The sequence below is a fragment of the Perna viridis genome, chromosome 5 (genome assembly GCF_037379345.1).
Source record: "Perna viridis isolate PV_CMFRI_1.1 ecotype Kerala chromosome 5, ASM3737934v1, whole genome shotgun sequence".
Classification (NCBI taxonomy): Eukaryota; Metazoa; Mollusca; class Bivalvia; order Mytilida; family Mytilidae; genus Perna; species Perna viridis.
This window is the reverse complement of record NC_142449.1, coordinates 26,119,855-26,135,102: the sequence shown is the minus strand read 5'-3', so window position 1 is coordinate 26,135,102 and position 15,248 is coordinate 26,119,855. Positions and strand designations below refer to the sequence as shown.

The 15,248-nt window shown below is 34.1% G+C and overlaps 2 protein-coding genes across 2 annotated transcripts; one reads left to right on the top strand and one right to left on the bottom strand.

The window, feature by feature from the left end:
• Nucleotides 1-345: 345 nt before the first annotated feature.
• Nucleotides 346-2,910, bottom strand: LOC148616846 (small ribosomal subunit protein uS17m-like). Its single transcript, XM_088583969.1, has 2 exons — nt 2,697-2,910; nt 346-663 (listed from the first exon to the last, which is right to left on the bottom strand). The coding sequence occupies exons 1-2, from the start codon at nt 2,814-2,816 to the stop codon at nt 400-402; spliced, it is 384 nt and encodes a 127-aa protein (XP_088440095.1). The 5' UTR covers nt 2,817-2,910; the 3' UTR covers nt 346-399.
• A 569-nt stretch (nt 2,911-3,479) lies between these two features.
• Nucleotides 3,480-6,819, top strand: LOC148616845 (cysteine/serine-rich nuclear protein 3-like). Its single transcript, XM_088583968.1, has 3 exons — nt 3,480-3,707; nt 4,631-4,738; nt 5,249-6,819. Exons 1-3 carry the CDS (start codon nt 3,695-3,697, stop codon nt 5,770-5,772), a joined length of 645 nt encoding a protein of 214 aa, XP_088440094.1. The 5' UTR covers nt 3,480-3,694; the 3' UTR covers nt 5,773-6,819.
• Nucleotides 6,820-15,248: the final 8,429 nt, after the last annotated feature.

Genomic DNA, 15,248 nt, shown 5'->3' with positions numbered 1-15,248 from the left:
CACTGCCTCCCAATATCAAGTGTTAGGCACCAACTTCTTTATTATCATATCATATGAGGGCAAGGCATTTTTTTTTCCACCAAGACAGAAAATAAATTATGATTTAATTCAATGATTCCCAAAAATAAGAAAATTGCCAATGCCTTATCCTTCCCTAAAGCAGGACAGTTTAACTTAAATTTAAACCATAGTTTTCCTTAAGTGACATTTTAAACAAAAATGTAAAAAAATGTACCAGTCAATATTAGTGGACCAATGTCCTCCAAACATCCTAGCATGGAGGGCGATCAGTAAAAATTGTCTTTGGTTCATAAAATGTACATGCAATTCATTTACACTAGAACATTATCTAAAAACATATTTTTATTATACATGTAATAAAAAAAGTACAATACATCATTATTTAAACCAATTCCCTGATTTTTTCTCCAGTTCTGATTTAATTTTATCTCTCATAGATTCATCAATAAATGAAGTTGCGCGACACTTTCGGCCAGTTACTGGATCAACAACTTCCCCTATTTTAAACACATGCTCACAGACTTGGTGAGTAACTGTTGGTGTGACTCTGTCAGAAAGCTCTTCAATTTTTACAATGTCTCCAACTTTACAAGGAAATTCAGGAGTCTCTGCTGCCCAAAATTCTTCAGGGTGATTAAAATACTACAAGATAAAAAGAAAGAAATCAGTTATATAAGGATAGAGCTGGAGCATCACAGCTGGTTTGTCTTAAAGTTTTAGATTTTTCTGAAATCAGAATTTTAACACCTAAAATTTTAACAATGTAAAAAGTGCAATAAACAAACAAAACAAAATGCCTCTATCCCTCATTTGTTCTTATAAAAAAAAAAACAAGTTTTGTGTGTTTGAACATAAATCTAAACAAAATGCCTCTATCCCTCAGTTGTTCTTATAAAAAAAAAAACAAGTTTTGTGTGTTTGAACATAAATCTAAACAAAATGCCTCTATCCCTCATTTGTTCTTATGAAAAAAAACAAGTTTTGTGTATTTGAACATAAATCTAAACAAAATGCCTCTATCCCTCATTTGTTCTTATGAAAAAAACAAGTTTTGTGTGTTTGAACATAAATCTAATCAAATATCATTTAATATATAACCATGCAAATAATCAAATAAAACAAGTGCTAATAGTTCCTATATTGTCACATAATTTCTTGCTCCCTCCTAAAAATTTCTGGATCCACCTTTAAGATTTTTTATTCATTGTGCAAAGAAAAAAAATGACTTCATCAAATCAATTACATGAACAATGTACAAGTAAGTTTAAAGTTCAGGTTTGATATCTTTATTATGCAACTCTTTTTTGAGAAATTATCAAATATATATATTATTTAAAAAAATGTGTTATATTTAGTGATTCAGTTCTTCTAAATTTCATCTGACCCTGCAATCCTTTCATAGTAAAGAATTATAAAAGAAAATGATACATTGTCATGTCTATAGGTTGTAAAAACACCTTACCCCTTTCAGTTTCAGAAAATCAAAAGTGTTTTCACATTGCAAATTGAAATGTTCCAAAATATAAAAACATTGAAGCCTTCAATCCTGTTCTAAAGGGATTTCACACTGCAGATTTAACTGTTTCAGTTTGAAAAGCAAAATTTCTAGCTGTTATTTACTCTACCCCCTACAAAAATAGTGACCAATTAACCCCATTTAGAATTACACACTGACTTGGTTAGGGCCAATAGGCCAAGAAAAAAATATGTCTGTTTAAGGTTACCCTACCTACCCTACTTTTTTTTGGCTACCCTGGTACATTTTATTTGTATTTTTTTAATGAAATGCCACTTAACTTTCATTTTTTAGTTAAGCAATATTAAAGTCAATAAATCCTTCCATAAGTCTATATAAAATAATTTTAAAAATATAATGATTTTACTAACCCACTCATTTGTTCAACCAATGTAACCTTAAACTGATATATTTTTTCTTCGTCTTTATAAAAATCAATTATAATTTTTCTTTATGTCACTTTAATGCCAAATACCCATGCAGTAAACAAACTATTCAGGAATTTTACCAGCAATACTTTTGGTCAATATACAACCTTTATTGGTCCTTAACTCACACAGTTTGTAAAGTGTGAACAAATCTAGACACTTTTTTTCCTGGCAATCTAGAAAAAATTGTACAATTTCTGTGATGGAATAAATCTTGTATATGAAATTTGATATATACATGTACTTTCATAAGGCAAGAAATTTCCACCTCCCACCTGCATGTCATCTATAGCCATATGGGTCAGGGTAGAGTTACTTTTGTCAATTTCGATAGCACTGTAGATATTTAGTTTGAATGACACCTCCTTCTTACACAAATTAAGGTCAATCGAGTGGTTAAAACAGAAATAACATCCTGCAATTTCTTAAGTTACTTCGATTGGCTTATGTCATATTTTTTTACTGCATAACTGTTTATTCGCACCAGATCTGACATGTGTGCAAGATACATTGTAAATCACTTCTTGCCAGGATTCATCCATTGAAAGACACTGTTATTACTTGACGGGTCCGAGATGATTTTTTTTCAGTCCATGACATGCTTTATTGAGAACCTTTAAGGCAAATTCTTTTTTCACATATTTACTTGCCATATTTCGATAACGTTATAAAAATATAAAGGATATGCTCAATAAAACTTGCAACAGTATTAAAGAAACTCTAAGTCTTACCATCAATAAGAATTTATCCAAGACCATTTTAGGACATTTGACCTGTACAGAAGCTGTTTTTTCTGTGCCTTTGGCAACAACCTGGCCAATAAGAAACTTTCTAATTTGTGATGATGCCATTTTTTTTTGTCTTTAATCAATCTATAAGACACTAACATTTATCACGTCATTGTACTTCTTTCAATGTGATTTTCAAGGGGAAAGAAACTTGTAGAAATGTAATAGATGATAATTCGACCCTTTAGTGATTCGTCCCTTTGTGAAGTCGACCTACAACTTTATAATGCTATTCACAATACTCCAGAGAGAAAGATGATTTTTTTCCCAAAAAAAATACCACACCAGTACAAACAAGACCGTCATTAGCTTTAAAAGAACTTCAATAACTTCAACTTACACAATTTTTCAAAAACAAAATATATGAATGAGTGGTGTACAGAATCCCAGCAGCACCCCTATCAAAGAAGTCTTGAAGTGCCCTAAACCCGACGACCTCGCGAAGCCCCCCCCCCCAATAATTTGGGATTTTTTTTGCGTGAGATCTTGATTTTTTTTTAAACAATTCTACTCTAACTAATTTTGTCTTGCTTCGCTCGGGCCTTAGAGGCTTGGTCTTTAAGCCAAAGATTTCCGATTTGTTTGTTTTCTTTGAGAGATTATCAACACACTATTTCGTTCGGAAGTTTTTTTGTGGCAAAATTTCTGTTATTTATTTTATAAATATTTTCTCAAATATCAAAACATTTGTTGCCGGAATTCTACTGTTTCGAACCTTTTACAATTTGTAAATTAGTTTTATGACTTCCTGTATTGTAAGCTATCTGTTTAAACTTTATTTGGGACATGACATCTTCCTGTTAACTTGAGATAATTAGTTTTGAGACACGAGGACGAGTCATGCACCAGCAGTGATGATTTTACACTCGAAATAATAATTCCAGCACCAGTGTCCTTCACTCGAAACGTCGTTATCTTTACACTTCCTGTTTCACTTTGCAATGAACAAGAAAGGTAAATATGAGGCTCTAAAGGGAGACAATATATTTGCTGTTACATTTTGATCGAAATCACTTAAATAATTGAAATCTGAATAGAGATTCTCAGTATTCATTTAGAAAATTTACATGCAGTGTATTCTGTCAGGTATCCACTGGCACTGTACATTCATGTAGATATGAACAGATGCCCTAGCGGACGTCATTATCTGGACTAATACAAAAACCACTGATGGTCACTATCATGCTTCTGCATAGAATTATTCATTCATTTCTTAACTAATCCCCCGGACATCAGGTGCTCCCGAGGATAAGAATTTCCAAGGGCAACCGTCTCATTGGACGCGAGTAAAATCCTCGTAAAATCTGTTTTAAGCGTATAAATTTCGTTGGGTTCTGTGGTGATATCAACACACACCTGTCTTAGAGGCTTAATTTACAATATCCTGGCTCTACTAAGAAAATTAGTTTACTTATTACATGCACGACAACGTATTAAATGTGAAATGAGGCTGGAAATATTGGTATATTGCCACCGTATGAAAGCTGAGTTTACAATCGGGAAGCCAAAATCATCACATTTGTCATAAAGTTTCGATTTCAAATTTATGTCTAGATAGAGGTTATTTAAATTGTCTACTTAAGTTCAGTGTAAGCCTTGAAGTTTATTATTAATGTAATTACTCGGAGAAAAATGGAAACGGTTATCAGCCGCCTCTTTGACAACACGGTGACAACATGGTTTAATACTGTTAACCCGTTTTTTTTTATAAACCTAACTTATTGTCTCTGTTACATTTTAGGGATAGAAAATCGTGATGTCAGTTTTAAAAATAGCACGTCTATCAAGTGCACCCTAATTCTTTCGTACACCTCCGAGATTGTTATAAATTGTTTTTGCCTTACATTGTAAAAAATAATAAAAAAACGTTTTTGCAGATGCAGCAAGTCGAAAGAAGAAAGTAGATTTCAACGATGTGACGGTATATTATTTCAATAGAGAACAAGGATTTACTGGGGTTCCACACGAAGGTGGCTCGACATTAGGTACGTAAAGCATACACAGTAACTCGCATTTAGTACAATATTAAAAAACATTGTCATTTCAACTAAATCAAAGTAAACTGAGTCAACCGTTGGTTTTTTTTTTCAGTAATTTAATTAGTAATTTAGTTTCTGGACATTATGTAGGTTGATAGTCTGCGCCCTGTTTTCACGTTTGCTACATGTCTTTGGGTTCTGAAGTTTCTAAAATTGTCCTTCTGTCTTGGTGCTTCAGTATTTTTTGCCTATATTATTTTCTTATATGTATTCTGAATTAAGGAATCAGGCAATTGATTGTTAAGGCAAAATATGAGCAGGTGGAATTTAATATAAGGCAGGGGTTTAAGAATTCACCGTCGGAAAAATAGACTTTGGTTTGTTGTAAAAATCAAATTGGTGCTCCCTTGTGAAAAGCTCAGAACACAAAAATGACTTTTTTCCTCTTTGACCTGTTCATTTCGCTAATTCATTATCGTCGGGTTTGCCACGATTTACGGTAACATTTTTTTGCAGGAATGTCATATGAACATACAGTTGAAGAGAAACTCTCATTCGAGGATCATGCGAAATCCAGAAAACAATCTTTTGGCAAGACTGGGGGGCTTTTAAGTCCAAATGACTCAAGAGACAGTAATAAAACAAGTGAGAGTTCGGGAGATGGGAAATCTTTGGAGAATGAAGATTGGTATTTTTCAACAAAGCGCTTGAAACCGGAATATAGACTTACTCCTGCTCAGCGCAGACTTCTTCTTCGTGAAGCCGGGATTATCAAAATAGACAGATCAGAGGAAGAGGATTGTAAGGAAATACGAGATTCACGGAGGAAGAGCGGATGTAACTGTAGACAAAGTTGTGTACCGGATAAATGTTCGTGTTGCAAGTCTGGTATACAGTGTTATGTTGAAGATGAAGATTTTCCATGTAAATGCAATAAAAGGGACTGTTTGAATCCTTATGGACATCTAGAATATTCCCCAGACAGTGTTTATAACCATTATGCAAGAACTATGGAGAAGTTGAAACGCGAAGGGTATTAATTTGAATTATGCATTTTATACATAACATAGAACTAAAATTTACCTTTTAATTTAAAACATCAAATTTTGATTGGTCTTGTGTCATCCAGTTTGCAAAATATGAATACTTAATATATGTTTAAGGTATGGAAGAAATCGTCATAATCTAAAATTCACACATATGTAACAGTCAAAGTCTTGAAAGCTGTTGTGTACTTTAAATAAAAGTTCGACTCCACCAATTTTCAAAAACGGATTTGGTAATACTTACTTACTTTTTGATGAAAAATAGCTACGAGTACTACAATGTGCAATGTTTATTCTATTATTATGTATGCATTTATCAGGTGCATTTTTGATGGTTTGCATGCATATTCTATGTTTATTAATTTGCCAGCTTTAATAAATTCTGAAATACCGAAATACTGAAGTCAATTGCCTTTGTTGACTCCAACGGTGGTTTAGAACTTAGGATATATTCGACATATTATCATCATCATATCATTTTGTGTTATGCAACACACAAGATGTTCACTAGGGTTCTCTATCCTGCTCTGTCCTTTGCCTTTCTTTTTCTTTTTATTTCACCCCAACTGATTCCATTTTCTTTACTGTGAAAGTATTATTTTTCGTGGGGTACTAATTTTTGTGGGTTTTGTAAACCACGAAATTTGATTCCATACTAAACGGAAATTTCCTATTTGTTTGTATGATAAAGTTGTCAAATCCACGAATTTAAGAATCGACGAACTGATCATTTTACCCTTAACCACGAAAACTGGTACCCACGAATAAAGCTACTTTTATTATTTATTCAATGCAAAAGGGATTTGACCTTATAAATTACTCTCAGAGCGACACTCCGACTGTGTTTTGATGGATCTAATATTTAAAAGTTCAACACAGGTCTCCTACATAACAAAATGATACTATAGTAGCCCTAAAAGGAATTTCTGTTAATGTCGAATTAGCATCTGTATTCATGAAAACGTATATTAATTATGAAAAATGTCCTTTACCTCGTAAAAGAACCATTGAATCAATTGATATATTAAAAAATGGATACCATTTTTTCGTTTTATTTACATCTAAGAAAGAATTATTTTTTGTGCTGAAATCAATTAGTAATGTATTACAAATATAGAAGCTGTAATCTAAATAATGTATTTTGTGTTTTTAGATCAAATTTCAATGCCATCATTGGGCTGTTCACTAATTCTTTTGGACTTTCATTGTTACGCGGGATCAGATACAGTTCATACTCGTGAACTCTTAATGTAGCAGGATTGTTTCGATGTGACGCCATATTGTGGCTTTATGGTATTGAATAGCCCTAAATGAATTAAAACTACAATAGATTTCTGTATTTTTCAAGGGGTAACCTCTCATCAAGTACACAGGAAAATCTGAATCCAAATAAATAATTGTATACAAGATGTACTCAAAATCAATAAAGTCTAAACAGGAAAATAAAGGTAGCACTGAGAAGTTTTACATAGTGCTATATCCGGTATACAGCCTCAGTGTTTTGGGAATTTGAAATGCGTAATACTGAATATTTCGGTAAATAATCTATGATATAAATCGAGACTGACAAATTTAAATACTGGGATAGAGAATACCATCGGGGATCTTTGTCCACCTGTAGTGGCATCGAAATATTTCACAAATTAAGCGTACATATATTTTAGTTTTCCATCTTCTTATGTTAAAATTACGTTTGTTATTTCACGATACTTGTTGATAAGTATATATAAAAGATATCTTATAATATGATGTATAAATTGCTATATATAACAAGCTATGAAATATGAAAACCGCTATGTAAACATGAAAATATTTGTCTTTCTCGTTTGAAATACAATTCTTATTCTTTTTCGAGAATAAACAAGTCTCCTTGAGCGTATCATTGAGGTATATTATTTTTTTATTACCACTGCTGTTCTTTTTAATGAAAGTTTCATATATTCCATTTACTACTGGTAGTCAGACAGTCTGAGTAGGCGTGTCTCAACTTCTTCCACAGACCTATAACCGCTTTATGATTCAATACGTGTCACTCCGCTAGGCTCTGTCATACGGGCAATCGGTACATCCTCGGCCAATCCCGGCAATGCTCGGAATCAACGAGATTGGCCGAGAATTTGCGATTGTCATACGGGTTGTAAAAAAAGAATTACAGGGGATGAACACCCGGGAAGCTGTTTCCGTTGTACTGTAGTAATTTGCATTAAGGGGCGGAGATATAGCACTGAGTGTGGCTGAGGTATAAAGTTTACCCTGTGCATGAGATAGGGCGTGTCTGTCACTACAATGTGGATATTTAAAATGCATCTCAAAGAACACCATCCCCGTGCAGGTCCGGGTGTTTAAAAGAATAGGCCTGCAGCAGCGCTAAGCTTGTCGTAAAAGGCGACTAAATAGTGCTCAGAAACCTAGCCGGGGGTTAGGCGCTCTGCCCACAGAGCAACTGGGATGTGTGCCCCAGGTGGTGGAATGGGGTACCCCTGGCATGTTACATGCTGGGGTTGTCAGGCTATAATACGGAAAACCGGACCGCAAACCATAGTGGTGCACCGTGTTGGGAAAGATGCCACGTTCCTCGCACGTTAAAGAACCCTGCTGCGGTATTCGATAGGAGTAGGAACTTTTGCGCTCCGCCACAGGAGGCTAAATTGCCCGACCTTACCCATCCCCCCTTTTTCTAGTGGCAATCAAAAATTGTCGACCCTGTTGTCTTTGTGACCCATCCTTTTTTTATCATTTCATGTTCATTTTATCATCCATTTCATGTTCATTGTCTGAATATAGCTGAAATATTGCTGCTCGGACGTTAAACCCCAACAAACAAACAAACAAACAAAGAACACCAGCGTAAGTGCTGGAATTATGAATCTGTTAATTTTGATTTTTGCTTGCACAATATCTTCTTCCAACTTACTGATAGATACTAAGATTCAAATCAAAAGAGTGCGATGGGATCTTGGATCAATGAGGACATGGGGGAACACAAATATGAGACAACATGTACCCACTACTATAAGGGGTCGACAGTCCTTAAAGAAGATGGTGATATGGAATGCTAGAGTCAATTATACAGAGTCGACACTATCCAATCTGGAATCAGTTTCGAAGTTTTCGAAGCAAAAAACTTGCATAATGAAAGACATTTTAACGGTAATTAATACAAATGATACTGGAAGAATGAAAGTAGGCGCAAACAAAAGCTTGGATAGAAAGAAGAGATCAGCTGAAGATCCTTGTGATATATACGATACTTGTAAATTTGTAAGAATATATTTTTTGATGTACGAAAGTGAATATAAAATCCGTTTAAGAACAAAGTACTAAACAGATACATTGCCTTTGAGCAGTGTTGATATGCTGTGAATAAGCATTTTGTTTCATACTGAGTCAAATGATGGATAATATTTGTTCATTTTTAGGGAACATACGTATTTACGGAACGCCGTAACTGCATGATATGCACATATGTCGATATAAAGATTATTACATAGCATTTTTATGGAAGCCATAGCTGCCTTATGGTGAAAATTTTCAATATATGATGATACTTTGTCATTATGTGATGGTACAATGTCATTATATGATGGCATTTTATCCCGCCCATGGCTGTTTTAGACACACCGAGAAAAAAAACAAAAACGAAAACGAAATTTCCGATCCTAAAATATCTGACGTATTACAAAAAAAATGGCTTTTTCTCATTTGTATGTTAATTTCTACAGAGAACAAATCACGCTGGACGTAATATGTTAGTTATCAACAGAAGATATTGAAAGTATTACACAAATATCAGACATGATGAAACAGAGAACAGAGTGTCTCAAATAGGGTATTAATAAATTCACAACACAAGACAGATTTGACATTCCAAATTTGACTTTACAAAACTTACTGGGCCAAGACTTTAAAATAGCCGATATTGCCAAAGTACCAATAGTGTTAGAGCGTATGGTTAATCGTAGAATGGCAAAATACAATCTACGTTAATATGATTTTTTTTCTGCGATTAGTGAAGAGGAACTTGATGTTGCATTGGTGGAAATAACAAGGAAATATCCCATGTTCGGAGAAAATATGTTGAAACAAATGTTGATAAAGAAAGGTATTCGCATAATTCAAAGATGGTGTCTTCGAGATTTTATACGTCGTATAGACAATCGGAACTACTCGGCCATTTCCACTACACTTTTGTGTAACTAGTAAGGCTGAGGTGTTCCGATTCGTCGTATATAGGCTGACATGGAGTAGGCGAGAAGTCTGAAGAAGAAGGTTAGACTTCATGGAAGAGTTTGTGAACTTATGGACACTAACCATCTTTGGCATGTTGATACTAATTATAAGCTTGTCCGTTGACGATTTAACTTTCATTGTTGGCGGACTAGATGATTTTCACGTGAAATTCATGCTAATCGAGCTTCACATGAAATTCATGTGAAATTCACATGCAATTAACATGATTTTCATGAGAAATTCACTAAACACGAATTTCATGTGAACATTTCGTGTGAATTTCACGTGAAGGCTCCTTTCACCAAAATTTCACGTGAACTCTGTCACTTAGTTTATTTGCTCAATTCAGGTGAAAATCATGTGAAATTCGTGTGAAAATCACGTGAAATAATTTTGCCTGTGTAAGCTTCCTGAATACATATCAAATTCTATTTTAGAATGATTCCTCTCAGTAATTAACAATTCGGGATACTCTTATGCGTCCAATCTGGCAAAGGTCTTGAAAATGTATCCATAGCAAACTTGATGCCAACTGAAAGAGGGGAAGACAGCATGATTGTTGGTACTTGCACCCATAATTAAAATACAACTTTTTGTATGTGCATTAAGTATTTGTTACCCAATATCGCATCCCTAGACCTATATCGCATACCTTATACAGTAGATAAAGAAATACTCGATTCGTGTCAGCATTGCATTACATCTATACGGATGAATTAAACAGAAGACTAGAGTTTTTGGCAAGTACATGGCCTGGTCACAGAATAAGAAATGTGAAGTCATATCCTATTATTCTGTGGACATCTAAATAATTGCAAAATCCTGTTGGCATATTTTTGTCCGTAACTGAATTACGGGATCGTGAAATGGAAGGATATTAAGTGCCACCAACGCAGAGGAAGGTGATCGCCCCATTCTAGATTATTTTAATTATGTGATCAGCGAGGACTGTTAAGAAATATTGAGAAAAGAAACTTACTCATTCAAACAAAAATGATGGAATTGACTATAACCAGAAATGCTTTAATATTATTCAGGCATCGAATTCACAAACTGTGAAATTGATCGTAAATTATGACGTCACAATACTATTTTAGAACAGGTACTTCCATGAATGCAGCCATTTTAACCAAGCATTATTTTTTTAATCGACCTTTTTATGTTGCTTAAATTTTACGAAAGCTTAAGGCAGAATTAATCGTTAAAATATTTGAACAACACTTAACGAACGCGTTATTTTTAACGACAAATTTAACGCCAAGTTAGCCTAATCAGGTTTTGAACAACTGGGCCCAGGATAATACTGAGTAACTGTTATCATGGTAATACAAATACATTCTGCTTTCATACAGGTTAGCATTGTTAATGCTTAATTGATTCTGATATTTGATATGTTCCTTATGAATCATTTTGTACACAGCCCAAAACCATATATTGCTGGCATCTTTCCCAACACGGTGCACCACTATGGTTTGCGGTCAGGTTTTCCGTATTATAGCCTGACAACCCCAGCATGTAACACGCCAGGGGTACCCCATTCCACCACCTGGGGCGCACATCACAGTTGCTCTGTGGGCAGAGTGCCTATAAAGCCCCTGGCTAGGTTTCTGAGCACTATTTAGTCGCCTTTTACGACAGGCCTATTCTTTTGACACCCGGACCTGCACGGGGCTCGGTGTTAGAAAAAGAGTAGTATATTCATGACCGGTGTTACAACTGAAATAAAGGTAAGGTTAAACAAATTAATCCACTACTGACGAAATGCACAGGAAATTGTTGCTTGAAATAAATTATTGCTTGCAATAAATTTCTTTGCGTTCTTTCTCCTAAAGATACAAAATATCAGGAAAATGGTATTTTATTGCTTTGGTGGTATTTAAGCACATTGTTTAATCATTAGTTGTTCAATAACTTTCTGTATAAATATCAATCAAGTTTTATCCCAAGTCAATCAACCGTTCATCACCTAATAGAAATTTATCATAAAATTACAATGACTCTCGAAGAAAAAAAAATATATCTTCTTTTGTTTTCTGTGATGTATCTAAAGCTGTCGACCTAGTTGGGCACACAGGTTTACTGACAAAACTTAAAGCATATGGAGTAAGCGACAATTTGAATAACTGGTTTAAAAGCTACCTATCGAACAGAGCGCAAAGTGTTTTAGTGGCCAATTCAAAATCTCCTCTGAAACAAACAAATGCTGGAGTACCACAAGGCTCCGTTCTTGGACCTCTGCTTTTTCTTGTTTATATTAATGACATAGCCAATGATCTGATCAGTTTTACCAGACTTTGCGGATGATACATCGCTATCATACTCTGCACTATCGTATTCTACAATCGAAGATGTAATGACTGTAGACTTAGAAAATATAACAACGTGGTCTGAAAAAATAAATTTTAATTCACAGAAAAACAAGGCTTTAATCATTGCTAAACGCAACATTACGGAATACATTGATTTATTGTTTCAAAAACAACCCATTGAATTTGTTTCGTCTCATAAACACTTAGGTATAAAGTTTGATTCGAACGGGACGTTTTCAACCCATTTAGACAATATCATGCGATCTGCTGGCAAAAAAAATATCCGTTCTTAGAAAACTTAAATATGTTCTTTGTAGAAAATATTTAGCTAAAATGTATCTAACTTTCATGTGTCCTGTCATGGAATACGCTTCAGAAGTCTGGGACGGGTGTGGTCTTGATGTTAAAAACAATTTAGAAAAATTGCAACTTGAAGCTGGGCGTATTGTAACAGGATTGCCTATTTTTGCCAGTAGGGAATCGATTTACTATGAAACAGGTTGGGAGTTATTGGAAGACAGAAGACGATTCAAACGCCGTAATATGTTTTACTCTATTCATAACCATCTGTGTACACAATACTTAAGTGATCTTATGCCCCCACTTAATAACCATATTTCATCGTATAATTTACGCAACAGTGCGGATTATACCATACCCCACTTCAGATTAACTAGTACCGAAAGGTCACTTTTCTATTCAACAGTAAGAGACTGGAATCAGCTAAATTTAGAGACAAGAAATGCAAGAAACATAAGCATTTTCAAAAGAATCATTAAAGGACAACGGGAAAAACCCCTGAGTTCTTCAATTTTGTGAAAGGAAAGTTAATGTTATACATACTAGGCTAAGAAACGTGCAGTTCCCTAAATGCTGATTTATATCGTATAAATGTAGTGCAAATCCCAACTTGTAGTTGTGGACATCCTTTCGAAGATTGCATCCACTTTTTTATGGAATGCAATTTGTATAATGAACATAGAAATTCTCTGTTGACACGGTTAGGCGGTTTTAACGTAACAATAGAATTTCTGTTGGCTGGTGACGAAAACCTCACATACGCTGAAAACACGGATATTTTTGCTTGTGTTCAAACGAACTAAAAGGTTTGAATAATACTGCATGTACATGTATATATGAAATGACTACCTCTCACGTTACTCCCACCCCGCCCTTTTGCCAGACCCCCTTTTATTCCATCTCCTTGTTTTAATTTCATATCGTTCATGTTAATTTGCATTACCTTTTCATTTCTATTGTTATCTTTAATTATAACTTATTGCCGTCATTATGCATTCTTTGTAATCACGATTGTTTGTATGGGAGAGGACCTCCATAATGTTGTTATAACTTGAGTCCAATCCCCTTGCTTGTATTTTTGAGCAAATAAATGTGTTTGATCTAAAACAACATTCTGCGTAGAATGTTTGAGTTTTTACTGGTTTTAGGCTGATCTTTGTTCCTGCACTGCGTTCTTTGTATCATTCGATATATAATGTTTTATGTGATGAACAATATTTCCATTTTTTAACTATGTTTTTTTATTATTTTGAGCTACGTTTTCATTCGACGTTATCTATGTAAAGACCTATCTTGTATCAGTGTTTCCCTAGAATTGAGTATCTACTTGCGAACAACAACTTGTTATATTGTGTCTTTATGATGTTCATACTTGAATAAAATAAAGTGTTTATGCACAAGTTTTGTTTGTATTGACACAATTTTAAAATAAGTGTGGGACCATCTCGAGGTGTTAATAGGATTCTTTTTAAAAATCTGCGCTCAAACTATCAAAACCTATGGTTTAACAACTGTTTTATTAAATATACCGTATAAGTAAAGTGAAATATTTTCATTGTATTAATTGCCCTGCAATAATAAGATGATTCCTGCCACGTAAAAAAAAATATGGTTTTGGTTAAACTCTGCTAAATGTGTTTGCACTGGTTAGACTAAAAATCAAAAGCCAGATTCAATTTACTATCCAATGATAATGGTTTATGTTGATGATTTTCTAGACGAGAACCATTAACGTAACGGTATTATAAGTTGAATTAAGGAGGTAGACCTAGGATAAGGGAAACAATTCTTACAAATCATTGGAATGTTTGTATTCAGCTTTTTACATCATTTTTATATATAAGCATCAAAGTAACTCGGACTGATTTCATTCTGTTTCAAATGAATGCTTGATAGGCTTTGGTGAAATTGAGTATAATACAAACATATAACTGATTTAAAGAGTTATGTCTCTTACCCTAGGTCTACCTCCTTAAGTCGTATTTAGGCTTCAAGACAATCAGCCGTTTCTTTTTATCTATTTAGATCGAAGAAATTCACAACATTATATTTAAAGTTTTAATAGCCATTGCAGATCCATTCATTCATTGCCTTATTGACGACGTGTTTCATACACTCATTTACATCACGCAATATCCAAAGGAAAAAATAAAATGATCTGAATATGAGTAGTTGAAGTAGAGGACAGTAGTGTAGAAATATTAGCTGTGGAACATTTGCTCAAAGATGAAATGAAACGTGTTTTGGACGTCTCTTTTGAAGTTTTGGTATCCAGTACTGAAGGTCCGTCATATGATCGGTGGTAGTACAAAACAAAGCAGCTGATATATAATGTTCTTTAGTTAGTTAATTCTGTAGAATTCGTGAATTGGCAAGTATTCGAGTTAATTATTTCGTTACGAAAATTAATGTCCACTATTTACGTCACACGATAACCATATTTTTAGCCGCTTTATCCGACGGAGCAAAAACAAATTCCTATCCTAATTTGTTAAAACTTTTTTCTTATTCAAGAAATTGAAAGAGTAATCAAGGCATTTAAGATTCTAGAGGAAATCAAAAGAATGTAATCCAGGGACAAAGACCAGACATGGAAACACAAACAACAAAAAACATAAAATAACCATAATT

Coding starts and splice junctions, on each gene's coding strand:
- LOC148616846 (XM_088583969.1), bottom strand. CDS start 2,816: ATGGCATCATCACAAATTAGAAAGTTTCTTATTGGCCAGGTTGTTGCC. Junction 664..2,696: donor TGGATAAATTCTTATTGATG/GTAAGACTTAGA, acceptor TTTATCTTGTAG/TATTTTAATCACCCTGAAGA.
- LOC148616845 (XM_088583968.1), top strand. Junction 4,739..5,248: donor CGAAGGTGGCTCGACATTAG/GTACGTAAAGCA, acceptor ATTTTTTTGCAG/GAATGTCATATGAACATACA.